General features: G+C 62.6%; 1 protein-coding gene across 4 annotated transcripts; it reads left to right on the top strand.

Moving 5' to 3' along the window:
* Nucleotides 1–6: 6 nt before the first annotated feature.
* SH2B2 (SH2B adaptor protein 2) lies at nucleotides 7–25352 on the top strand. 4 transcript variants are annotated; one of them, XM_059881600.1, is made up of 9 exons: nucleotides 7–908; nucleotides 13330–14063; nucleotides 17367–17468; nucleotides 19026–19117; nucleotides 20442–20533; nucleotides 20645–20800; nucleotides 21596–21804; nucleotides 23891–24062; nucleotides 24826–25352. In XM_059881600.1, the coding sequence occupies exons 1-9, from the start codon at nucleotides 866–868 to the stop codon at nucleotides 25170–25172; spliced, it is 1947 nt and encodes a 648-aa protein (XP_059737583.1). In that variant the 5' UTR covers nucleotides 7–865; the 3' UTR covers nucleotides 25173–25352. The 4 variants fall into 4 exon arrangements, with proteins under 4 accessions (XP_059737583.1, XP_059737584.1, XP_010817924.1 ...); XM_059881601.1 differs by having other exon boundaries at nucleotides 20642–20800; nucleotides 21599–21804; XM_010819622.4 differs by having other exon boundaries at nucleotides 20642–20800.
* The last annotated feature ends 440 nt before the right edge of the window (nucleotides 25353–25792 follow it).

Here is a 25792-nt window from a genome sequence, read left to right as displayed (position 1 = left end):
TGCTGCCGTGGGGCACGGTCCCTCACACGGGGGAGGCCTCACCCCCTTTTCTCATCCTCGAGATTCCCTGAGTGGGTCCAGAGCTTTGGTGAAACCCAAACCCACAGTGTCTGAGTTCCCTTGAGCAGACAACCCAACCAAAGAGAGACATCCATTCCTTTTTCAAATCTGCTTGTCAGGCTGCGGTAGGATGTGTGATGTCAGCTCCTGGGGACTCCCTGCTTCCCTTTCTGTGTACATTGGAGCCAGGCTCTCTGTCCCTTTCCCTTGAGCCCTGCCTGCCAGTGCCCATCACGTCCCCTGGACCAGCCTAGGGGACACCCCTGAGTCACAGGTTCTGAGCCACCTGGCCTCCAGGCCAGCCCCACTGGTGAAGGCCCCCTTCCACTCACCCACACTGAGGGCTTCCTCTTGGTCTGTGATGGTTGGCATTTATCCCACTGACCAGGCAACCCACGAGGCTGGTTCCACACCCTGCAGTCCACCAGGCCAGAGGCCCCTGTGCGACCCCTGTCTGAGTTTTAGCCCTGAATGCTCCAGAGTCTGTACCTCCAGAGGCTCCCCTTTGGGGTCCCACCCCCAGCGCCTATCACTTCCCCCATCAGGACTTTCTCAAAGGCCCCAGAACTCCCCACCCTTGGGGACCCTAGATGGACCTCTCCTCCCTGACCCTCATTCCTGTCCCAGGACAAAGCTAATCTTGGCTAATCACACACACACCCCCACCTTCTTTCCCCGCCCCAGCCACTTCCACTTCTCCCACCAGTTCCTTCTTGTAGGTCGGAGTCCCCCTCACTTCCTCCTCCCTGGGTATCAGCGCTATTGTCCTGCCTAGGGCTCCACACTCCACGACCCTCCCTGGCCAATGACTGGTCACCAGTGGAGCTCAGCCCAGCACTCCGAACCAGGTTAGTTCTGGGCAGGGGGCGCGGGGGGTGGGGGGGGCAGGCTCTCTCACTTCCCAGGAAGGTGGGGTCCACAGCCAGGCCGCCCAGTGTGGAGCCTCCCTCCCTCTTTACCACTCTTCAGGCAGTCACCCTCCTACCCACCGCGGTACTCCCACACCCCTTCCAGCCCCATTCAAAGGTTCGAATCCCAGCCGGATGTCCAGGCCTCCGTGTAGCTCAAGGATGGCTGGTCTGCATTACGCCTAAGCCTTCAAGGGTTTGCTAGGCAGGTCCTGGCGAGATAGCGGCCAGTCTGCATATGGAAGGGTAGGGGCCAGGTACCAGGGCCTCAGACCAGGCCTGCCTTGCTTTAGCGCCACTGTGGAGGGAACCCAGGGCTGGCAGGCAGGAGGGCAGGAGGCGAGGCCTTGGTGGCAGTCTCCACCTTCACCAACCCATGGCTCCTCTTGAGGCCCCACCCTTTTCATCCTTAAGACTGGGATAAAAACCCTTCTTTGCCTCTTCTGCATCCTGGGAAATCAGAGATGTGAAACGGCTTTGGGAAAGGTTAAAGGGCTCTCTACAAAGGTCAGAGGTCAACGTGGGTGGGGGTGGGTAACAGATGGAGGCAGCTCCCAGCCATAGCTCCTGGGAGACCACGGCAGATCACAGAACAGCCAGACATGGGGCTGCAGAGGCTTAGCAAGGGCCGGGAGACGGAGACTGTAGTGGGGGCTGAGGGCCTGGGGTGCGGGTAAGAAGGGAGGAGGAGCCCCGCGCCCCAAGGAGCAAGCCCTACGTCTGATCTCTGAGCCGGCTTCCACACTTCTCACACTGATGCCCTTCTGCTCCTCCTGGGCGCCTTCCAGGCCTGCAGGAGCCCCTCTGGCTCTTCTAGGAAGCCTCCTGGAGGCTCCCAGCTCACCAGCAGTCAGTCCACAAGTTTTTGCAAAGCCAGCAGCAGTCTTTGTTTTTTTATCCAGACTGAGATCTGCAGTAACTTACCCCCCAGGTTTGGTGGGCTGCAGAACCAACTAGGAGTGAGGAAGACAGGGCTGTGTCTCCGCCCCGCCCCCATCAGCCCCGTATGTGACCTCTGAAGACCTCCCTCCCTGTGTGGCGTCAGTGTCCCCATGACTGTGAAGATGGGGAGGTGGGAACCCTGCTTAGGTTTTCTCTGCCCCGTTGCCCTGGGCAATTTCCGGCACTGAAAGCGCTGAGGGGAGGGGGCGTGGTGCTCGCCGTCCGGATTTATGAGAACCAGACGTCGACTTCCCCCCGTTGCGACATCTGGGCTTTCTCGAGACTCCCATTGTCCCCACGCCGGAGGGTCCCGGGTCCCCGCCGGGCGCCCGTCCCCGAGGAGCGTCCACGCCCCAGACACTCCACTTACTCAGGCCACCCAGCCGGCCCCCACCGGCCGCGCTCACGGGGCCACCATCCCGGACTCCCCGGGACGCCTCAGCTCGGGGCGTGGGGGACCTCGGCGCCTGGCCCGGAGCCCGCTCCACGAAGCAGAGCAGCCGCAGACGTTCGCCCCGAATGGGGCGGCTGCAGGCCAGTTCCTAACCCCTCTGGGCCCCACGGCTCGTCAGCCCAGCCGCCGCCACCGGAGGCAGCTAGCAGCAGCTGCGGGCGCCGAACAGGCTCCGCGGAGGGCGGGGGGCGCGGCGGGGGCGGGGCCGGCGCGGCGGGAGGGGGCGGAGCTAGCGGCGGGGGTGGGGCCGGGAGGGCGCGCGCCGCACGGGAGGAGGGCAGGAGCGGGAACCGGGGGGCGCGCGCACCGCGCGGGGCTGAGCTCGGAGCGCGCGGAGCTCCGCCGCCAAGACAGCCGAGCCGGGGCCGCGCCGGGCCAGCGAGGAGCGCACTAGCCTTCGAGGTTGTGGACGACGAAGGGAGGAGCCGCCGCCAACGCCAGCTCCCGCCTGGAGGGAGCCTGAACCCGCCGCGGGCCATGAGCCGCCGGGCCCCGGGAGGCCGGCCGCGGTCCGGGCAGCGCTCCGCCGGCGCCCCGGCCCGCTCGGCCGCAGCTGCGCGCCTGTAGGTACGGCCTGCTTGTCCTCCCAGTTCCCTCGTCCCCCCAGTCCATCACTCTGAACCCGGTCGGTCCCTGAGGGCGAGCGTGTTGTGTGCGCACCGCTGCTCCGGGGAGCGCGGCCCCACGCGCTCCAGTCCGCGCGTGTTGTCTTTGTGTGCGCGGGTGGGAGGGAGCGCGACGGAGGAGATGCGCCCCCGGCGGAGATCGGCTTCTAGACCCCCCACCCCCCGCCGCTCCACCCGCCACCAGCCCGGGCTGGGCGGGAGTGGCGGAAGGGGCCGAGCAGCCTCGGAGCAGCTGCGCCCCCCGCCCCTTCCCAGGGCCGAGGCCCGGTGGTGGGCGAGCTCGGTGGGCCCCCTGGAGGAGGGGGTCTCTGGCCAGGGCTTGGGGTGGAGGGCGGGGCGCTGGGGGTCTCTTCCCTAGGCTGCGGGGGCGGGGGAAAGGCCGACCTGAAATGAGGGTGCGGGACACAGGAGGGACCCTGTCCAGATCGGCGTCGCCCGGCCGGCACGCCCTCCATCTGGCCCAGGCCTTCTTTCTCACGGTCTCGGTTCCCGACCCGCCCACCCCAGGAGCTCTCCGGCAGCCCTCGGTAGTGTGGGGAGGATCGCTGCGGGCGCCGGAGACGCCGGCTCCTTTAAGAAGGGGCGGGTTCGTGCCCTCCATTCAGGCCCTCCGGCCTCGCCATTGATGAACCTGCGGGCGGCGCGGGGCTCGGCACCGCGCCAGCCAGCGGGCCGAGACCGGGCAGAGGCGGGGACCCCAGCGGCCCACGAAGTGCTGTCTTCAGCGGGGAGAGGTGTGCAATGACTGGGACCCCTCCAGAACCGCGCAGGGCGGACTCGACAGCCTCGAGAGTGACCCGGGAACAAAGATAAGCCAGTTGGTGCAGGGGAGAGCCTTAGGGCTGGGAGTCAAACCTGGAGTGAACCCTCCACCGTCTGCCCTTTGAGCCTCCATCGTATACCCAGTAAAATGGGGGTGGTGGTGCCTCCCTCCTTGCTGGGTGACTAGCAGAAGTTGCCCCCCCAACACAGGTCTCTGAGCATGGGGTGAATGGGCACCCCTGAGAGGGTCGGAGGAGCCAGGGGGCTTTGGCTGCCTCTGTTGCGGGTGCGGAGGGGGGAGGATGATCTGAACCCTCCCATCCCTGCCCCCAATTTTGAACAGATCTCTTCCATCCTGGCCTCCCTGCTCCATCCAGGAGGCCAGTTGACTGGGAGTGACCTGGAACCTATCTGCTCTAAGAACTTTGGGGGAGGTCTGGCAGTGGGGGGCAGACGTGGGGTTCAGGGTGTTTGTGGGGTTTGGGCGACAGGTTCCCACCAGCCGCCTCCCTCCTCTCCTCTCCCCCTCTAGAGGGCGTGAGTGAGAATGGGCAGGAGATTCTCATGCGGGATAACTGAATGGGTCTAAGTGATCAAGAGTTAATGCATGTGCTTTTCTTCTTACCCTTACTCTGAAAAAAACCTGTTTAAAATTTTTTCTAACCCCCTCCTCCCTGCTTTGTGGGTCTCCTACGGAGAACACACAAAAGGGTGAACTTCCCTGGGAGGTGGGACCCCACCCTGGTGGAGCCCTCCCGCCCCAGTCCCAGGGCTGAGCGGTTGGTTTCGAGCTGACTGCTGCTGGCTGAGGGCGTCTGTGCTGTTTCTCATGTAATCTTCACAACAACCCTGGGGCTTGGTACTATTATTATCCCCATGTTGCAGAGAAGGAAACAGATTCAAGGAAGTGAAATGATTTGTCCAAAGTCACTCAACCAGTAAGCCAAGCTTCCAAACCACCTCTCTGACGAGAATCCGGTTCCTACCCCTTGCACTTGCCTGTCTATTCTGGGTTGTAGGAAATTGGGGGTTGAGGGACCTTGGGCCTCCTGCCTGCTGTCCCCAAGGCATTCAAAGGTCCAGTCTTAGGGCCTGCCTCGGTTCCTGCTCCTTCACTACCTGAGTAGGAGTGCAGGGGCGATGGCCGGTTTGGGAACTGGGGAGGTTTCTCTTCCCCCGCCTCACCTGGGTGGGTCTGTTTAATGGCTGAGCTCTGTCCCAGGGGACAGCAGGGTGACTCTTCAATATCTAGGGGAGGTCGTGGCCACACCTGTCTTTGGGCAGAGTGATGTGTGGGAGTACAGCATCTTTGGGCTCCTCCGGTTTGGGCTCCATTCTCCCGAAACTTCCAACCCACTGTGTCGAAGGCCGGCCTCGGGGCAGGTGTGACACCCAGCTGGGGCTCATGGTCTGGTGGAGAGGACAGGGCACCGCCATACAGTGTTGTGGAGGGATGGGGGGTCAGGCAGAGACAAAAGAGGGTCCTTGGGCTCAGGGCCCCATCAGGTACTGGGGTAGAGGAGCAGGTGAGGAGATGCTGGGCTGCACGTTGAGACCCCAAGCAGTGGACAAGCAGGGGTTGGAGGAAGAGGATGTATTAGAACTTGGAGGTGGTGAGTTTGAGGTGCCTGGAGATCAGCCAGGCTGGGAGATCTGTTGCCCAGATGCCCGGGGAAGCTCTATAAGCCTCTGCAGTACCCAGGGGTCTGGGATACTCAACTGAGGGAGGTGCTGAGGTCTCAGGAGCCACCGGTGTGTGTGTCGTGATAAAGCCAGAAGGCAGACTGGTGGGCTAAGTGGTGGGGGTTGAAGGGGGTGTCCGGCAGATTTCAGGGGCTGGGCCACTGCCCAGGGAGGTCTGGGAGGGGTGTGAACCGGGCCCTAGGTGAGATCCCTATCACTGGGAGAGGAGAGACTGCGGGGCCCAGGCCAGGGCTGGAGAGGGGTTGGTGCGTCTGCTCCACACCTCAAGAAGGGCAGGGCCCGTGCAGCTAGAGCCATCCCAGCCTGCTCTCCACGTCCAGAGCCCATCCAGGAACTGTCCAGCACCAGGCACTCCTGAAGGAGGACAGACTCCCCTCCTAAGCCCCGAGGCCCTGACACAGCTTCTTGCCCTGGATCCCACTCCCTGCTCCTCTGACACTGGCTTCCTGCAGGGCCCAGCCCTGGCTTCCCCTGCCCCCCTCTCCAGGAGTCAGAATGGCTGCCTTCTTTCCCAGGGCGGGGCCTGGGTTCCCCTATTGTGCCCTAGGGTGAGGGCTCCCCAGGGACAGGGCCCTGTTGGGAGCAGCATGTGCTGTAGAAAGGGACAGACCTGAACTTGATTCTACATGACTCCTTTCACCCATCTGGGGCCCTGGACCCGCCAGCATGGCTCCCGACCCATAGGGGAGTCCAGGGTACATCTGGGAATGGGGGACCAGTCACCTCCCTTCCCAGAACCTCACTTCCTCATTTGTGTGATGGGAGAATCCTCCCTTCCTGGCAGGGAGGAGGACGTGAGGGCAGGGGCATAGCCCCGCTGGATGTGGGTCCCGGCCTAGGAAGATGACCTTGGCCTCCTGTGGAGCCTGGATTAGTCAGGGGCTGGGGAGGAGGGGCAAGTGGCGATCTGGAGAAACAAGGAGGTTCGGGAGGAATCCTCTGCCCAGAGGAGTGGGAGGAAAAGAGGGAATGAACACAAGACATTAAGGAAGTAGAAGCAGAGGAGCTTTGATTTTTTTTAAAAATTGCTTATTTAATCCTCATAACGGCCCTTTGAGGTCAGTGCTGTTTTACCCACTGATTTGATGGATGAGGAAACTGAGGTCCCCCAGAGGCTGAGTCACACAGCGCAGAAGCGGAGGAGCTAGGATTCAAACCCAGCCAGTCTGGCTCCAGATCTCAGGCTTTTAACCACTCCACTGTCCCACGTGTGAAACAGTCAGATGTGGAGGAGGGGAGATGCCCCGGCCACGGGGCCCCTGTGATGTGAGCAGCTGTCAGCTGCAGCTCTGGGGGTCCCCTAGGACCGGGGGTCTGCAGGTCCCAGAGCCAGCAACACTTGTCAAGGTCAGGGGCATTGGTGACATCCTGGGGGCTCAGCGGAAGGGCCTCCCTGGTTCCATGATGGCAAAGGCTGGGAGTTGTGTGGCAGGCCTGACGGCACAGGGCTTTTAACAGCCGCCTCCCTGAGACAGTCCTTGGCACCGGCCTTGGGCCAGGAGCAGGCAGGTCTGCATGGGCGAGCGTGCACTTTACAGCTATGGAAACTGATGCTCGGAAAAGCCAGGACCACCTGAATCCCGTGCTGCCCCCACTTCCCCCCACACACACATACGGGGTAGAGTATTAAGAGGGCTCTTAATCCGCACCTGTCCCTGCGTGTCACTAATCAGAGCAGCCTCCTCCCCACACCCACTCTGCAGCAAAGTCCCCACCCAGTCAAGAGCATTAAGACCAGAAATCATGCCCACTTCTGCCTCCTGCCAGGGCCACAGGTCAGCACAGGTGTTCTGGGTGGGGAAGGTCTGGGACTTTCAGCCGCACCTCCCTCTCGAAAGAGACCTTGGTTCAGAGCCTGCCCTGTGGGGCACCTTCTGAGGGCCCAAAGGTTGTCTGTGCTGCAGGGGACAGGGTGCAGACAGCGGGCTGAGGGATACGGACCCAGGAGGCCACGAAGGCAGCTGGAAGGAGCCTTGGTGGTAAAGTGCACAGTCAGCTGGGCCGGGCCAGGTCCGGAGATGCCCAGAGGACAGGACACCAGTGAGCATGGTTGGGGCCGGCTTCCTGTAAGGCCAGGAGCAGCCAAGGGAGACCCTGTCTCCTCTTCTTGTGTTGGGGGCGCCCCAGGAGGAGGCCTCGGTTTCCCCACTGTATGTGGTTCACAGCAGGGGGCGGGGCGGGCACTGCCCAGCCCAGAACAGAGCACAGAGGAAGGGTGCCACTCAGGCCCTGCCCCCTGCCTAGGAGGCAGCCTTGCTGGGTGCTGGGTGGCTGGTTTGCTCTGCAGGGCTGCCATCCCTTCCTTGGGGGTCTCGGGCAGTAGGGAGGCCAGCTCCAGCTGGGGCTCCCAGGAACACCCCCTCCCCCGCAAATGTGGCCCTGGGCCCTGCTGGTGCCTCCCCGCCCTCCAGGCTGCTGCCCACCGCACGGTCGATCGATTGGTCGCCAGCCCATTAGCGGGGTGGCTAGGCCGCCTCATTAATATTTTAAGGAATGACCTGGCCGAGGGGTCCGGAACTGCGTGCCACTGGGGGCTGACGGCTGGCTTTCTTTTTTTTTTTCCTTTTCCAATTGTCAGCGCTATTTTTACCACCGGAAGGCCAGCCGCCCCCTCTCCCTAGCATCTAACTGGGGTGGGGGTTGGGGGATTCTCCCATTTGGGTTCTTGGCAGAGGGGTGAGGAGAGTCCACGGCTTGGAAAGGCACCAGGCAGGGACATGATTAGGCTTCCCCTCCCCGCCCACCCCTGCCCTGCCCTGCCTCCCTGAAGCCCCCTATCCCATCGCCCTCCGGCCCTGGCATGATGGGAACAGAAAACATTTTTTCCAGGAGGGGAGGCCAGACAGCCTGGCTGGACCTGGAAAAAAACCCAGGGTGATGAATTGGGGAAGGTGGTCTGCCCACACAGGGCCTCTGGGGGGGTAGGGGCCACTGCCTGATGCCCAGACCAGGCAGGGTGGGACTCCCTTCCCAGTCCTCATAGGAGAAGCCCATGAAGGTGTGACAACCTCCTGCCAGTCCCTGGTCCCACCCCTGCAGGGACTGTGGGACCCTGGGCTTCAGGGTCAAGGGCCACAACAGTCAGGGGTCCCTGGAGGCCACTGCTCCTGCATCCCACTTTATGGATGGGTAGCCAAGTGCTCGGGAGACACAGGGCCTGGCCTGAGACACAGCCCGGATCTCCCGCTGCCCAGCCCGTGGTTGTCCCAAGCTGACCGGGCAAGTTTCTTCTGGTTCCCTGGGGCCAGAAAAGGGGGAGAAGGGGGACCCTGCTCATGGAAGCAAGAGGGCTGAGAACCAAGGGGACTGTGGGAGCGCAGGGTGGAAGGGCTAGTGTCTGGGAAGGCTTCCTGGAACAGGAGAGGGTTTTTACACAGCCCAGAGAGGGGGCAGAATTTGAATAGTCAGCCGAGTGAGGCAGAAGGTCCAGCCGGCTGGAGAGCCATGCAGGCAGAGACGGAGGAGGGAATTCCTGTGGAGTTGCTGGAGAAGGGGGAACCCTGGGCCCGCTGGCTTCAACCCGTAAAGCTTCCCCACCAGCCCAGACCGTGGGGGCCAGTGACGGCGCCCACCCTGCTTCTGGGACCTTCGGGGTCCCCTCCCCCTGAAGCTCTGTTTTTCGCACCCCTGGGCCTGTGGTCCCCTCCAGAATGACTGATTGGGAGTCACCCTGGCGGGTCCCTGGAGACTACCTCCTGGCTCCACCCAGAGGTGAGGGGAGCCCCAGCCCTGCCTACAGGGACACAGGGATCGGAACACTGCAGAGACCACCTCCTACGCTGTCCTTCCAGCGAAGGGCAGTCCCTCAGGCTCATTTTTTTTTTTAATATTTATTTGATTGCGTCGGGTCTTAGTCGTGGCATGTGGGGCTCTCTCATGGCTTAGTTGCCCATAGCATGCATGAGTGCTCAGCTGCTCAGTCGTGTCCGATTCTTTGCGAGCCCATGGACTGTAGCCCACCAGGCTCCTCTGTCCATGGGATTCTCCAGACAAGAATACTCGAATGGGTTGCCATGTTCTCCAGGGGATCTTCATGACCCAGGGATTGAACCTGCATTGCTGGTGGATTCTTTACCTCTGAGCCATCAGGGAAACCCAGCAGCATATGGGATCTTAGTTCCCCGACCAGGGATCAAACCCGAATCCCCTGCATTGGAAGGCAGAGTCTTAACCACTAAGGTGCCAGGAAAGTCCCTCATCCTCACTCTTAAAGTGAGGAAACAGGCCCAGAGGTTGGAGGTGAGGTCAGCAGCCCTCACCCAGAGAGCAAAGATGTCAGGCCTGGAGCCCAGTTGAGCAGTCGAGGCGCTTGGTCTCTGCCTGTCTGGGCCCCCAGGCAGTTGGGGACAGTGCTCCAGTGTCCCTGCTGGCGCTGAGCCCTCTTCCTTGTGGCTTGCAGCCTCCCTTTCACAGGGAGCCATGCCTGTAACTAGCAGGGCCAGCTCCCTGCTGGCCCACTGCCCGTGGCTTTTACCCCTGGCTGTACCACCCCTGTCACTTCTGCGTAGCCCCTGCTGGACCCAGGGGACATCGAGGGCTGCTGGTCCGGGCATCGGGCCCATGGGCTCCTGAGCCGCCAGCAAGTGGTTGGGGCGGGGAGGCAGGGAAGGCAAGGCAGGGCCAGTCTCAGTGCTTCCCAGGCCAGTCCCTGCCCAGGGCACGGCCATCGCCCCCTGCCCTTGGCAGACTCCTCTCTGAGTCCCGCCCCTGCCTCCAGTGAGGCCTAGCTGGGCCCCCTCCCCATCTCGAGAGCCTCTCCTGCGGCTCCTGTCCCTGCACTCGCCGTCTCCTTGCTAAGAGGACTCTGGGCCAGCCGGAAGGGGGTGGGGGGGACGGGGATCGATGCCTGAGCTCACAGTGGGACCAGCTTCCTCCCCACCCCGACCTGCCCCATGAGCTGGTGGGCGGCATCCTCACCTGCTGCCGGCTAAGGGGCGAGTGCCTCCCGGGCTGCCCTCTCACCTGGTCTGACCCGCCTTGGTGGTCGCAGCGGAGCAGGAATATCAATGCACCCTGTGGGGAGAGCTACCTTGCTGCGTCAATGGATGGGCTCAGAGCCCAGGGCCGGACTTCCCACACATCCTCAGGGACCCGTGTCCCCATCCCACCCCCAGAAAGGCCTGCTCGCCGCAGGTCGGGTGAGGCCCTGGTGATGGTGGCAGGCACGTTCCTGCCCCACCCTCACTCCTGGCATAAGATTCAGACCTGCCTTCTGCCCCCAGGAGTGCCTGTGGTAGATGGGAGACAGGCAGACGCTCTGCCCTTAGCACCTCGCTAGCTGGACACACAGGAGGGGACTGTGGGAGCTCAGCCTGGGCTGGGGAGGTCAGGGAAGGCTTCCTGGAGGAAGTGGCCCCCTGAATTCATTCTTGAGGGCTGAGTGGGAGTTAGCCAGATGAGAAGGGAGGAAGGGCAGGGCAGGGGAAAGGCCCAGCGTTAAACAAGCTCATGGGTGCCTCAGCCCCACTTCTCCCCCAGCCCCTCCCCTGTCCTGAAAAGTCTCCCTCAGGTTACTGCTCCTGCCTGCAGGGAGGTCACTCTTGGTCCTCTTTGCTGGCCTTCCCAACTCCCTGCTGGATGCGGCCTGGGAGTCTCTGAGCAACCCGCTGGTTTGGAAAACTGTCTTCCGGGCTCAGTGGCCTCCTCACAAGGAGGCCAGCTAAGACACTGTTGCCTCCCCCAGGGCTGTGCTGTGGTTACTGAGTGCAGGTCAAAGGCCGAGGTTGCCCCCCAGGTGAGAGGGAATCCCCCCGTGCCCTGTGGCACAGAGGCCCCGCGGATGATCTCACAGAAGTGGGGGAGCTATTTTTACCCGGCATTTAATTACACAGCTTGAATCCCAGAGGACAGATGAGATGGTGCTCCCAGGAGCTGTGAGGGAAGGGCCAGGCCAGGAATCGTGGGGATCCTGGGGAAGGCACGTGAGGGCACGACCCCTCCGTCTCAGTTCCCCTTGCACCCACCGGCACCCCCAGACAGGGCAGGTCCACGTTGCCCCACTTTTTCTCCAGTAATTTTCACCCTGGCCTGTTGCAAGGGGGAGAAGCATAAACAGAATGAATGGCCTGTGCCCCCAGGAGGGGTGCCACCTGGGGGATGAGGAGGCAGGGCACCCTGATGACCAGTCACGCACCATGCAGTCTGGCGATCCTGAGTGAGGAAGGGTGGAAGGGCCTGGCGACAGGAGGCGGAAGCTGGGATTCCCAGATTCAGGCCTCTTCAAGAAGGTCCAATTTGGATGAGGTTCAGGAGGAAACAGGGCTTCCCTGGTGGCTCAGATGGTAAAGAATCTGCCTGCAATGCAGGAGACCCGAGTTCAATCCCTGGATTGGGAAGATCCCCTAGAGGAGGGAATGGCTACCCACTCCAGTATGCTGGCCTGGGAAATCCAACGGACAGAGCTGGCTACAGTCCATGGGGTCGTAAGAGGCAGACACAACTGAGCGCGTGCACACACACACACACACTGGAGGGAACAATTAGAGAAGGTAGTCAGTCCACCATAATGGTAAGAAGTATGAAGAAGCAGCACCTTCCAGGCCAGTATGAAAAGATAGTCATACTGGATCCACACTGGGAGGTGACCCTCGAAGTCTCTGAGTCGGCGTGAGAATCCCAGACTTGTCACTAACAAGCTGTGTGGTCTCTGGCCCTGTGTGAGGGCTTGGGCAGTGACAGCTGTGACATGCCTGGTGTGTTGAACACATCCATCCATTCATTCATTCATTCAGTGTTTACTGAGTGCCTGCCACCTGCCCAACACTGGGGACACAGCCACTTAGAAGATGTCAAGACTGCTGCCTCGTAGAGGTGGCATTTCCAGGGGAGGGTGTGGTGCCTGGGAGACAACACAACCAAGCAAATGGATAAACAGTATGAGATGGGGATACACACTGTGCCAAAAAGTAAGCACGCAGGATCCCAGTTCCCTGACCAGGGATCCAGCCCACACTTCCTGCAGAGGGAGGATGAGGTCTTAACCACTGGACCACCAGGGAAGTCCTGAGACCTTCTTGTTCTAATGGAGTGGGGGTCAAGGAAAGCTATCGGGCAAGATGGTATTTGAGCAGAAACCTGGAGGACATGAGGCAGTGTGAGGGAAAGGACATTCCAGGCACATTCAAGAGAAAATCTCAAGTGCAGAGGCCCTGGGGTGGGACTCGGGTGGGACTCAGGTGGGACCTGAGCAGAGGGCAACAGGTAGAGTTGTGGGAGTCGGATGGAGGCAGGTCACGGGAGGTGTGGGGGCCAGTGGCTTTTACTCTGAGTGGCTTGGGAGCCATTGCAGGGTTCTGAGCAGGGGAGGGCCTGATCTGTCTTTAGAAATGGTGACTGGGTTTCTGGGTGGAGAACAGGCTATGGGGGATAAGATCAATTTCCAGAGGGGGGTGCGGAGGGAGGGCAGTGAAGAGGCGGCTAAGGTACTGCTGGTCGAAAAGGGGTTGCCTGGGTCCCCGGACAGCAGCCTGGATGGTAGTGAGTGGAGGAGGAGTGGTGTTCTTGGCAAGTTTCAAGGGCAGAGCCAAGAGGGTTGCACATGACTTTTTCCTGTCCTCCAAACTTCCGGGACCCTCAGAAGAGGATCACTGGAGGCTCATTAGGGACTCCACTTGAAAGCACCTGTCATCACGGCCTCCTGCCCCAGACCTAGGAATGACCTTGGGGTTCCCTGAGACTGCTGTTTGAAGAGAGAGTGAATGGAGCGGGGCATGGTCCCCCTCCCTCCTGCAGACACATGTCCCACCTCCCCGGTTGTCCTCACACACTGGCGCTGCCGAGAAAGGCGGCTGCGCACCGTCCCGGGGAAGCGGGAGCGGGTGGGCGCTCCGATCCAGGGGTGGGGAGTTGACTCACCGGCTCCTCTCGCCCGCAGCCTCCGGGGGCTGCGATGGGACGGGAGCCATGAATGGTGCCGCCCCGGTCCCGGTCCCGGTGCCGGTCCCGGACTGGCGGCAGTTCTGCGAGCTGCACGCGCAGGCGGCCGCCGTGGACTTCGCGCACAAGTTCTGCCGCTTCCTGCGGGACAACCCGGCCTACGACACGCCCGACGCCGGCGCCTCCTTCTCCCGCCACTTCGCCGCCAACTTCCTGGACGTGTTCAGCGAGGAGGTGCGCCGCGTGCTGGTGGCCGGGCCGGCGCCGCCCCGAGGGGCGGCCGAGCCCCCGGACGCCATGGAGCCCGGGCCCGCGGGGCCCCCGGCGCTCAAGGCCGCGCCCTACGGCCACTCGCGGAGCTCGGAGGACGTGTCGGCGACCGCGGCGGCCAAGGCTCGCGTCCGCAAGGGCTTCTCGCTGCGCAACATGAGCCTGTGCGTGGTGGACGGCGTGCGCGACATGTGGCACCGGCGCGCCTCCCCCGAGCCCGGCGCCGCCGAGCCCCCGGCCGAGCCGCGCGACAAGTGGATGCGGCGCCTGCGGCTGTCGCGGACGCTGGCGGCCAAGGTGCAGCTGGTGGACATCCAGCGCGAGGGCGCGCTGCGCTTCATGGTGGCCGACGACGCGGCCTCAGGCCCCGGGGGCGCCGCCCAGTGGCAGAAGTGTCGCCTGCTCCTGCGCAGGGCGGTGGCGGGCGAGCGCTTCCGCCTGGAGTTCTTCGTGCCGCCCAAGGTGAGTTGCCCACCCCCTTTGCCCTGGGAGAGGGGATCGTGGAGGACCAGGCTTCCAGCACCCCTCGGTCTTAGCTGGTAGGCAAAATGGAGTATTCCGGGTCAGGAGATTGGAGTCCGGGCCCACCGCCCCACAAGTCATCCCTCAAGCCTGCGAGGGGTCAGAAAGACCCTCTGGCTACAGAAGGGGTTCTGGGTACTGTTCTAGGCGGGGGGCGGGGTACGGGAGAGCCTGGCTGCCTGGACTCCTGTCTTCCTCACCTGGAACCGCTGGGTGGCTGGAGCCTCCCCAGAGAGGCAAGCAAGGAGTGACATTGGCATGCTCGGGGCCTGCCGGAGGTCTGCAGTCGGGCTCAGTAGACATCTGCCTGACGGCCAGGCTCCAGCCCAGCCCCAGCCCAGATGACTCCCTTCTGGCCCAGGTTTCAAAAGCTGTTTCTTGCCTTTAGCAGCATCTTGCTCACCTGAGTGCACCACACCCTCCCCTCCTCCTGGGAGTCACCATCAAAGCTCTAGGGGCAGCTTTGGGTCTCCTGGGGCAGGCAGGGGGAAGAGGGGGCAAACCTGCCTTGTTTGGAAGGAGGGAATAACTAACCATAGTGCCCGCTTTCTGAGGGCCGTCATCCTCCCAGGACCCCAGCAAGGTGGGCATCAATGGTCCCCAGGTCACAGAAGAGAAAGGAAAACTCAGGGAGGGGGTGTGGCCGGCCCAGAGTCACAGAGCTGGTGGATGGCAGAGCTGAGCTAATTATACCCATCACCCCGGTGGTCCTGGGAACGAAAGGAGCTGGGAGGCGGGAGCGTGTGCTGGTGCAGCAGCCCCCAGAACCGCCCAGGGCCCCCACCCACCTCTGGGCCCACCCTGTCCCCAGGGCCTTTAGTCACCCTGAGCCTCGCCTCCTTCCCCACCTCGCTGTCTGTCTATACTCCCCATCCTCTTCCTTGCCTCTCTCCCCTTGGAGGTGGATGGGGTGGGCTCCCCAAGGTCTGGGGCCCATGAGCCATAGGAGAGGTGATTTCCTAGGGGGACACACGAACTCTCTGAAGCACTCTCACCAAGTCCCAGGAGCCCCCAGACTTCCCAAGAGCTTTCTGCCTGCCCAGGCCCCGCCTTTAGGTCCCTGAGAGAATCACAGACCACTAAGCCCGAGGCCACCGCTCGTCAGACAGGGAGACCAAGGTCCAGTGAGGGTGGGAAGCGGGATGGAACTTGCCCAGGGTCACCCACAGGGCAGGGCTTGAGCGCCTCTGTGCCCTGAGTGGCAGCCGCAGCTGCCCGTCTGAAAATAGCTGCCCTCGAGGGAGAGGATGTAACAGCTGGTGCCCCCTGCGTGAGCCCCTCCTGAGCCCACCGCTCACCACTGGCAGAGAGCAGGGTTCCTGGGGGGCCACTTTCCCAACCTCTGAGCAATCACCTTACCAACCTCTGAGAAAGGCCAGTGGGTTCCTACCCCCTGATTTGGCCTCAGACCCTCCGTTTTTCATGCAAATGTTTGCAAATTCAGGAGCGACTTCGTGGGAAGGGGGAGCAGGCCTGGCGAGGGGTCAGATCCCATTTCGCAGATGAGGTTGATCTAGGATGTATGTGCCCCACGGGAAGCCTCAGCTGACACGCCTCCCGCCTTTGAGTCCTGTTCACCCACCCATGGTCCAGAGCTCTTCCTCCTCTTGCCCCTGGAGGCCTAGCTGCACCCTTGGAGCCGATGGGGCTTGGGGTCTACAGGCTCAGGGGTTGTTTCCGGGACCCTCAGAGTGCCCTTTCATATGGCCCCGTGTGTCAGACCTCCAGCCCCCTCACCCGCCCTGCAAGAAAAGTCTCCTGGACCCCAGGTCCCCTCATAGCCCTAGGCCGGGCCCCAGGAAGCAATGATGCTGGCCCCCTGCCATCGGGGAACCACCAAGAAGCTGTTACTTGCTGGGCTGGAGGGCCAACCCCAATGGAGTTAGTGCAGGATGCTCTGGGGGCCCCGAGGAGAAGAAGCCAGGCTGCCTAAGTGTTGACCAGTGGACAGGACCCCAGGACAGGCATTGCTGGCAACTCAGGCTGCATAAGCCAAGGCCTGGGGTCGTCAGTGGAGAAGGAGATGGCAACCCACTCCAGTATTCTTGCCTGGGAAGTCCCATGGATGGAGGAACCTGGTGGGCTACAGTCCCTGGGATCGCAGAGTCAGACACGACTGAGCAGTTAACAGTTTCACTTGGGGCATGAAACAGGCTGATAGCTCCAACCACGCAAGTGGGAACAGTGAGCCGGAGCAAAGGGAGAGGCAGACGGGCCTCCAAGGCCAGGCAGAGGATCCAGCGCCTCTGGCCAGCGAGAGCCCCGTCCGGCTCTTCTCTGTGGACCTGTCTGTTCTACCCGATCCAGGACCGCAGGCCCCGCCTGGCTGGCTGGCACAAGGGCCTGCCGTGGTCAGCAAGCCCGCAGTCACCACCCCAAGCCCAGCCGGACGCCTGCTGGATGGCAGCCAGTGCTGCCAGGAACCCCCACCCGCCTGCCCACTCAACGTGGGGCCCTTCCCTTTCCTCCTAAGAAAGTCCCTGTCCCAGAGCTCAAGCTCTGCCAGGAATCTCAGTCTCAAGCCAGCCCGGGGGCCTTCAGGCCAGGGCCAGGAACTCTGGGGCAGAGTAGGGGGGCAGGCACAGAGCGGCCCTCCCAGAGAGTCCTGCCAGCTTACCTCTGTCAAATCCCACACTGGCCTCTTTTCTTCCACCTGGCAACACGGCCCTGCCCAATTCCAGGAATCCCATTCTGCATCAGGGTCTCCAACCCTGTACTGTGGTAAATCTAATCTGAAGGAGGAGACGAGCATTTTTTTTTTTTTTTAATGAACTAGAATAGAAAGTGTCACACTCTATCACACACAGTCAGAGTAAATATTATCTGGTGAAACGTGTGTTTCAGAGATATTTTTACCTAGGTGTGTGTACTGGGTCACCATGTCAAATGTATTTCTTACTATAGGTCAAGGTGAAAAATGTAAAAACCACAGATCTGGTGGGTGTGCTGGGCGGAAGGGTGGCCAGAGCAGAGCTCACCCCACTTCAGAGCTTGGAGGTGGGAGACCAATGTCCATCCCAGCTCTGTCCCTGACTTGCTGTGTGACTATGTGAGGAGGTCCCTCCAGTTCCCAGGAACACCCTCAACTTACCCATCCGTGAAATGGGGATTGGGACACCTCCACCCGAGGCTGCCTGGCATCCTAAGCTGGGGCGGCTCTGACCTCTGAGAGCGGGGGAGGTGAGAAAGGACTTCAGGAGGCCCTGGGGCCACTGTCTCACCGCCCTTCGTCTGGCCTCCCAGGCCTCCAGGCCCAAAGTCAGCATCCCCCTGTCGGCCATCATCGAGGTCCGTACCACCATGCCCCTGGAGATGCCGGAGAAGGACAACACGTTCGTGCTCAAGGTGAGCCCCACCCCTGGCCCTGAAGACCCCCGTGGGGGTGAGGGTGAAGGGCCAGCAGCAGGGTAGGGGCAGGGAATCCCAGATTGGGGGGTGGGGGTCCCAGGACCCTCCACAGATGTCAAGCTAGGACGTGAATCCTGGCCGAGCTCCAGAGACAAGTGGCCCAGGTGTCGTCCACCATGTGGGTCCCCATTCCCATTTCCTCCTGGGCTGGGGGAAGGACCCGAGTTTCACTTCCCCTCTCCCGCCCCTTCCCCCACTGGAGTCCCGCCACCCACATCCACCCCATAGGCAGGAACTGGTAGCCAGCCTGCAGCAGTTATGCAAATGCCCCTGTCACCAGCACTGGAGTGTGGGAACCCGCCCGGCCCCACCACGGCACAAAGGCCCTGAGGGTGGCCAGGGAGGCACCCCAGTGAGCCTGGGGGCTGCCCGTCCTTTTCCCAGGCCCCGCTTCGCCGGGGTGGCCTGCTCGGGTTGCTGAGGACACGGCTCTGGGCTGCCAGGGCTGTGGCCCCGAGCCTCGTTGGAGAATCAGAGGGTGTTTGTGAGGCCAAGTCCCCAAGGAGGCCTGGTTCCACCCACCCGAAGCTGCATGGAGGGGCGCCCCACCCCACCACCGCCCCCCCCCGCCACCCCGCCTCCTCTCCAGGGGCCCAGTTGGGTTTATGTTTTTACTCGGCCCTGTTTGTTTAGTCATGAACTCCTGTATTCATTTAACAAACATTTGCCAACCCCAGACCCTGAGTCACCCAGGCTGGGGGCTGAGGACATGGCCCCTCCCTGCCTGGCTCTCTCATCTGCTGGCCTTACTCCTGACAGCCGGGTGGCCTCTGTGTCTCAGTAGGCTCAGGAGTCCTGAGGCCACGGCGCCCACCTGCCAGGCCCGCTCTGGGCCTCAGTTCCCCATCAGTTCAGAGCAGGGTGGAAGTCAGTTCCAAGCTCTGATGGGATGGGAATCCCACAGCTCTTTACTAAACAAGAAACTCAGAGGCCAGGCCTAGGCATTAGAGACCTGGGTTCAGGTCCCAACACCACCACTGAGCGCTCGTGTGACTGAGCCAGTTAGCGGACCTCTCAACCTCAGTCTTCCCATCTGTACAATGGGGAAAGTGTCACCTCTCTCTCCTGCGGCTGTTGGGAAGAGTTTATCAGATAGTGTATGTGCCTGATCGCCCTCTGGGTTGGGCTTTCTCCTCGCTTCCCTTCCGGAGGCTGCTCACCCCTGGGGCATGGCCGCAGAGGCAGAGTTCCAGGTGCAAAGGCAGGTGAGCCCCACCACTCAAGGCTGGGCCTGCTGGCCCCTACAGACTCAGGGTTGTGATGCCTTTCTCCCAGCCCTTACCCAGCACGGCCTCCTCGGGGGCTGCATCCACAGGGCCTGAGGATGACCTCAGTCATCCCGGTGATTTCCGGCGGTGGGCCCAGGGGGAGGGGCTGCTGCCTGCGTGGGCTGCCCTCTGCTGGGGACCCCACTGTCTTCCCAGCTGCTCAGACCAGGGAGCTCCCCCCCGGGAGCGGGATGAACCTCTGGACTCTCGACACCCCCCTCCCCAGGTGGAGAATGGAGCAGAGTACATCCTGGAGACCATCGACTCCCTGCAGAAGCACTCGTGGGTGGCTGACATCCAGGGCTGCGTAGACCCCGGGTGAGACCCCTGGGATGGGTAGACAGGGTGGGGGGCCTACGGGGCTGTGTCCTGGCTGGAGCCTTCATGGGGAGCACCTTTCTGGTGAGGGCAGGAGCTGAGCTTGAGAAATGGGCCCTTCTCACAGCAGTCCAATCCAGGTGGGTGCTGGCCGGGACCCTCCCTGTCCCCACACACCCCCACTCCCAGCAGGCTCTGTAGGTTCAGGGTCCCGAGGCCTGGAGGGCAGTTGAATCATCTTGTTCTCACTCCCAGGGGAGGCTGAAACCATGAGGAGTTAGACAGATGGTAGTGACGGTGAACCCAAAGGGCCAGGGATGGAGGACCAAAGGGGAGGCCCCCTAATCCAGTCCTGAGCTTCAGAGAAGCTGTACTGGTAGAGGGGCCCTTTCTCTGAGGCTTAAAGAAAGGGGGGCCTGGGCCAGGCAGAGGGGGCTGGGGGCAGAGGAGGGCAGTGGAGGAGCGCGAGGGCCTGGGACCCACGGGGAATGTCAGCACCCTCGGGTGGCTGGAGTTAGAGCTAATGAGGCCGCGCCTTTAGCCCGGGAAAGCGGGTAGGTCTGGGCAGCGGGGAGCCATGGCTAGTAATAAACCGGGGGGCAGAAGGACAGCAGGGAGGCTGGCTGCGCCATCCGGGAGAAGTTCCCCAGCCCAGGACTAGGAGGGGCGGGCAGGGCACCGGCTGAGCTGTTGGCAGCGGCTCCTCTGGCTAATGGAGTGAGCCAAGCCCAGGGGGAGGGGCTGTTGCTTGCTAATTAACAGCTTCATTTAAGGAAGCACAATTAAAGTCCTGAGAGCCTCCCAGGCGCCACCCCCCCCCACATCCCCGAAGTGGTTCTAATCCCTCCCCTGCCACCCTCCCAGCCATCTGCTCCGCACACTCTCTGCCTCACCCCCGTGAAGGTGAACCTCACTTTGCGGGTGTTTCAGAGCCGCCACAGATGGGGAGACAGGCCCGGGGGAGGGGAGGGGAGGGGCCGGCCCAGGCCCCACCCACCCCGTGTCCCGCCCCCAGAAGGGGTCCTCCGTGGGATCCTCAGAGGAGGCCAGCCCCTTTTGGGGGTTAGCGGGTAAGGGGTCGTGTGACCTCAGGGAGGGCTGCACGCACTTGGAGACCTATCCATATGGCCCAGTCACTCACGTGGTGGCCACTGAGCAAGCTGAGGGTGTGATCGCAGGGACACGGAGGCAGAGGGACCCAGGCGAGCCAGACAGAGCAGATGCTGGCCGCGGGACAGTCAGCCTCTGCCTGGCTGCGTGAGCAGACCGCGGTCAGGGTCCGAGTCGCACGGCCGAACACAGTTGGGCTTTCTTGCCTTCGCAGGGACAGCGAGGAAGACACGGAGCCGTCCTGTGCTCGGGGAGGCTGTCTGGCCAGCCGCGTGGCCTCCTGCAGCTGTGAGCTCCTGACGGAGGGTAGGTGGACACAGAACTGGCTGGAGCAGTGGAGGGCAGGGCTGGAGACTGCGGTCGCTCCAAGGTGGCCAGACAGACACGCGTGTTTCTAACCTGCTGCTTCTCCAGCAGTGGACCTGCCCCGGCCCCCAGAGACAACGGCAGCCGTGGTGACAGCCCCACACAGCCGCGCTCGAGAGGCCGTTGGCGAATCCCTGGTCCACGTCCCGCTGGAGACCTTCCTGGAGACCCTGGAGTCCCCAGGCGGCAGCGGCAGCAGCAGCACAGGTGCGATGGGGCCCTCCCTCTTCCTGCCCCTGCCCAGCCCACAGGCACCCACAGGCCCCTCCCAAGCCCTTCCTGAGCCTCCGAAGCTGTGACCTTTCAACCCCCTGGGTCCTTTGCACAGCAACTCGGTAGTTTTGGCTTTTGCAGGCCGGGCTGGGAGCCTGACCCCTCCCATGGGCCCCAGTTTCGGTAGAAAATACTCACGGAAAGGGGTACCAAGGGTCAGAACCAGGGGGATGGGGACAAAGACACTTGATTTGTTCCCAAGTTTGTTGCTGACCTAAGAGAGTGACCCCAGGAAATTAAGCAACCCCACCAATTTTTTACAGAGAAAACTGCTCAGTGATTGTGAAATAAGCATCTTCTGATGTTATACATACAAGCAGATAGCCTGAAGTCTGCACCAGCTGGGGCTATTGAGGACTTCAGTTACTGGTTCATGAAGTGCAAGGACATTTAATATCTCTTGAGTGAGAACAGAAACCATTGGCCTGTTGCTATTAATGAGACAAGAGGCTCCTGTTCCCTCATTTGATACATTCTCATCATTAAGCTATTTGCTAAACCAGACTTGTCAGTTTAAATCTACCCTCTGTTAGGCTATCATTTTCTCCTCTCTGTGCCTCGGTTTACCTCATACATTTAGTGGGCTGGGTCCGCTCCCTGCCTAGTTCTCAGTTATTCAAAGAGCATCTTACCTGCAAAAACCCAACAAGCTGATCAAGATGACCCATCCCTGTTCTGCTTCCTGTGGCCCCTCCGTCCCCACGTCCCTCACTCTGCCCTCCTCTGCAGCAGAGGAGGCAGCAGAGCCAGAGGCCCAGGCCGAGGCTGAGCTGGAGCTCTCCGACTACCCCTGGTTCCACGGGACACTGTCACGAGTCAAGGCAGCTCAGCTGGTGCTGGCGGGTGGGCCCCGGAACCATGGCCTCTTCGTGATCCGCCAGAGTGAGACCCGGCCCGGGGAGTATGTGCTGACCTTCAACTTCCAGGGCAAGGCCAAGGCAAGTTGGTGAAGGGGTGCTGTGGGGGCGCACACAGGGGAAGCCTCCAGCCCGGGGTCGGCGGTGGGGGTGGGGGCGGCCCCAAGGCTGCACCCCTGCCGGGCAGTAGGCTCCCTGGGGGTGGGGGCGGCATGGCTTCCCACAGGCCAGGCCTGCTCCTGCCTGTGCTGAGCGCATGCCTCCCTCCTGCATCTCCCTGAGGGGCTGCAGGCTGCCCCAGCCGTGGTGTCTCCACGAGCCGATGGGTCCTGCCTGTGGCTGAACCCACAGGAGGCTGGGCCCTTCTGAGAGTCTGGCTTTGACCCTGTGCATTGGGGATCACGTAGCACTGGGGCTTCTGAAGGTCTCCACCTGGAGCCACCTGGGTACAGGGGCTGGGGTCAACCAGCACCCCCCAACCCCACACAGCCCCTCTTCTTCCCTGCTCAGCACAGTTCACCAGCCCCTCCTGGGCGCCAATCCGGGCCAGGCCTGTGCTCAGACCAGGCCGGGGGGTGTGGAAAGGAACCACACAGTGGGCCCCAGAGAACCAGGCAGGAGGAGCTGGGCAAGAGGGCTTTGGGGAGCAGAGGGCACCAGGAGGCTCCTGACCCCACCAGCCCCACCAGCCAGAGTAGGAAAGGACCTTGATGATGGATGGGGAATCCTTGAGGTGACAAGTGAAAGGGTAGGCCAGACAGGACAGGGCCAAGCCCAGATGGCGGGCTCTCGAGGAAGCGCCCTGTGTGCTAATAATACCTAAGGCACAAAGGGAAACATGACAGAAAGTCCAGTGACTGTTGGGGGGGCGGGGGTGGTTAGAGTGGGCAGGAACCTCAACTCCCCTCTCCTCAAGTTTCCGATAAGGAAACAGACCCAGCCCTGGCTCCTCCCAGGACACGGGTTCCCGTCAGTCCCCGCCAGAGGAGGGGGCACCCCAGGACTCCCGCTCCGGGCCTGCACTGGGCCAGCATCCCAAGCCTGGGCTGGCCCGGCTCAGACCGCCCCCCACGACCCCTGGCTCCCTGGGCAGCATCGGCCCCACCATGGAACACTTCTTTCCCTGCCAGGGCTTCTCTCTCCTGTTCGTAGGTGCCCAGGCTAGCTCCCCATCGCAGGCACACCCTGAAACCCTCCTGTCACCCCCCTTCTTGCCACACACACCCCAGGGACAGCCACTCTTCCCCATGTGGGATACATACGGAGCAAAAAGGACTGAAGTCAAGAGCCCTATGGCTCACCCACCATTCAAGACCACAGGCCTGGGCATCCCCCCTCTCCCTGCGGTGCCTGGCCCAGGTGGGCCCAGTTCCCCGGGCTCCTCCTCGACAGCTTGGATGAGTGGCACCTGTGGCCACGCCCCCCCCCAATCAGCCTGGGGTTGCTTCCAGCCTGGACCTTAGCTGGCCAGGGACGGACAGCAGACCCCTAGCTGGGCTGGGAGAGTCACCCCAACATGAGTTCTCTTCTTAGCTCTATGCCAGTGGCTGTGGGTGAGTCCCTCCCGCCTGTGCCTCAGTTTCCCCATCTCTAACACGGAATCTCTGGGCTTCCCTGATGGCTTAGACAGTAAAGAATCCACCTGCAATGCAGGAGACCCAGGTTCCATCGCTGGGTCGGGAAGATCCTCTGGAGAAGGGAATGGCTACCCTACTCGAGCATTTTGCCTGGAGAATCCTGTGGACAGAGGAGCCTCCCAGCTACAGACCTTGGGGTCACAAAGAGTCAGACACAACTGCTCAACTAATACAAACAAAATACGGCATCTCTACCTTCTAGGGCCTCTGGAGACTAGGGATGGACGGGGTGCGTGAAGGCCCTGATGCTGGTGCTCTCGGGATAGGGACGAATGCATTCCCCCTCCAGCCCTCGCCTGGCTCTGTTACCCTCATGCCCATCCCCGCCACCCACGTGACCCGCCACCGGCGTGACCCTCCCCTTCCCGAGACGGGGCTCCTGGGTGAGAGGCCCTTGCTCTGACACCACCCCCATACGGCCCCTGTGAGACCTGGCCCTCCCCCTGACCTTCAAAGGCACTTGCCAATCAGGGGGCGGGTCCAAGCACCCCTCCCTCCCCTCCACTGACCACGCCCATCTCTGCCCACAGCACCTGCGCCTGTCCTTGAACGGCCACGGGCAGTGCCACGTGCAGCACCTGTGGTTCCAGTCTGTGCTTGACATGCTCCGCCACTTCCACACCCACCCCATCCCGCTGGAGTCCGGGGGCTCTGCCGACATCACCCTACGCAGCTATGTGCGGGCCCAGGGCCCCCCACCCGGTAAGACACCCCTAACCCGGCCCGCGCAGACGGACGGGTGGGCAGTGGGGGAGGGCGTCACCCTGCTGGCCCCCGCGGGGTGAGCACCAACCAGGTCTGGTACCTGTTGTAAACCACCTGGACCAGCCGGATGGGTGGGAAAGACAGCCCCAGCGGATCCGTGTCCGGAGTAAATTCCGTGTCCGGAGTAAATTCCTGGCGGGCGGAAGGGGGCGCCCGCGGGCGTCCCGGGAGTGGGTGGAGTCCCTTAGATCCCGCACGGGTGGGGCTGAGCGCCGAGGGCTAAGGAAGGCAGCCTGGGAGCGGTGAGTGAAAGTGCGGGGCACGCGGGTTGCGCGTTCGTATGTCCGCCGCACCTACGAAAAATGGAAAGTGTCAGTCGTGTGCGACTCTTTGTGACCCTGTGGACTGAGGCCCGCCAGGCTCCTCTGTCCATGGGATACTCCAGGCGAGAATACTGGAGTGGGGTTGCCAGCCCTCCAGAGGATCCTCCCGACCCAGGGATCGAACCCCGGTCTCCTGCATTTGCAGGCAGGTTTTTTATCGTCTGAGCCACAGCCGCCTATACCCAAGACTTTCTCTAGGAGGTGGGCTGGAACTAGGGGCGCGGGATTTGGGGTCTGAGCCTCCCTGTGTGATGCTAGGTCACCCGTTCCTGGGGCGCTGGCCTCTGCCTGCACGCTGCTGGGGCGGGGGAGGGGGCAGTGCGTGGAAGGAGGGAGGACCCGGGCTCCGCCCTGACGCCCGCGGTCTCCCTTTGCAGACCCGGGGCCCTCGCCCAGCGCCGCGCCCCCGCCGCCTGCCTGCTGGAGCGAGCCGGCCGGCCAGCACTACTTCTCCAGTCTCGCCGCGGCAGCTTGCCCTCCCGCCTCGCCCTCGGAGGCCGGCGGCGCCTCGTCCTCGTCCGCCTCGTCGTCTTCGGCCGCTTCGGTGCCCGGCGCCCCCCGCCCCGCCGCCGAGGGCCCGCTGAGCGCCCGCAGCCGCAGCAACAGCGCCGAGCGCCTGCTGGAGGCAGCGGGCGGGGGCGCCGAAGAGCCCCCCGAGGCCGGGTCAGGCGAGGGCGCCCGGGGCCACACTCGCGCCGTGGAGAACCAGTACTCCTTCTACTAGGCGGGCGCGCCGGCGCCAAGGCCCTGGGGCCACCGGACCCGCCCCCGGCCACGGGCGATGGCCCACGGGCGTCCAAAGCCGGCCCCTGCCGGCCCCCCGCCCCGCCCGGCGCTGGGTGGGAAAAGCGAAGCTCTTCAGTGAAGACATAATGTTATTAAAGAGCCTGTTTTAGGGACTGCACCTGGCTCTCCTGTCGTCCTTGCCTGGGTCCCCGCTCCTCCCGGGCCTGGCGGGGAGGAGGGGGCGCCGCACACCGGCTCCCTGGGGAGCCTCCGCCACTCAGCTGTGTCTCAGGGGGCCCGGCTCCCCGTTGGGCGAGTGAGGCTAGGAGACAAGCGGCGGCCGTACCTGAAAGGTGCAGAAATAAAGCGCTGGGCCCAAGAAGCCCACAGGGATTGGGGAGGGGGCTTTGGCAGAGCTGGGCCAGAGGTGGAGTTGAGCTTTGGGGGTAAGAACGGGAGGTGGGGAGGGCAGAGGAAAGATGAGGCGTGACAGTAGGGCCGGTGAGAGCGGGACCCTGGAGAGGAGAAGGACCGGGACCTTGGCTTCCTCACTGAGGTCCTGGCAGTGTGGACAGGAATCCTCCGCACCATCCCACTGGGGGACTGGGCAGTTCGAGA

The sequence above is a fragment of the Bos taurus genome, chromosome 25, assembly GCF_002263795.3.
Source record: "Bos taurus isolate L1 Dominette 01449 registration number 42190680 breed Hereford chromosome 25, ARS-UCD2.0, whole genome shotgun sequence".
Taxonomy (NCBI): Eukaryota; Metazoa; Chordata; class Mammalia; order Artiodactyla; family Bovidae; genus Bos; species Bos taurus.
This window is presented reverse-complemented; position numbering and strand designations above follow the sequence as displayed.

What these genes read in the sequence shown, in the direction of transcription:
- SH2B2 (XM_010819622.4), top strand. Translation starts at nt 866, where the DNA reads ATGACTGGTCACCAGTGGAGCTCAGCCCAGCACTCCGAACCAG. An exon ending in AGCCCAGCACTCCGAACCAG is followed by an intron (nt 909 to 13,329) that starts GTTAGTTCTGGG and finishes TCTCGCCCGCAG; the next exon opens with CCTCCGGGGGCTGCGATGGG. An exon ending in CTGTGAGCTCCTGACGGAGG is followed by an intron (nt 20,534 to 20,641) that starts GTAGGTGGACAC and finishes CTGCTTCTCCAG; the next exon opens with CAGTGGACCTGCCCCGGCCC.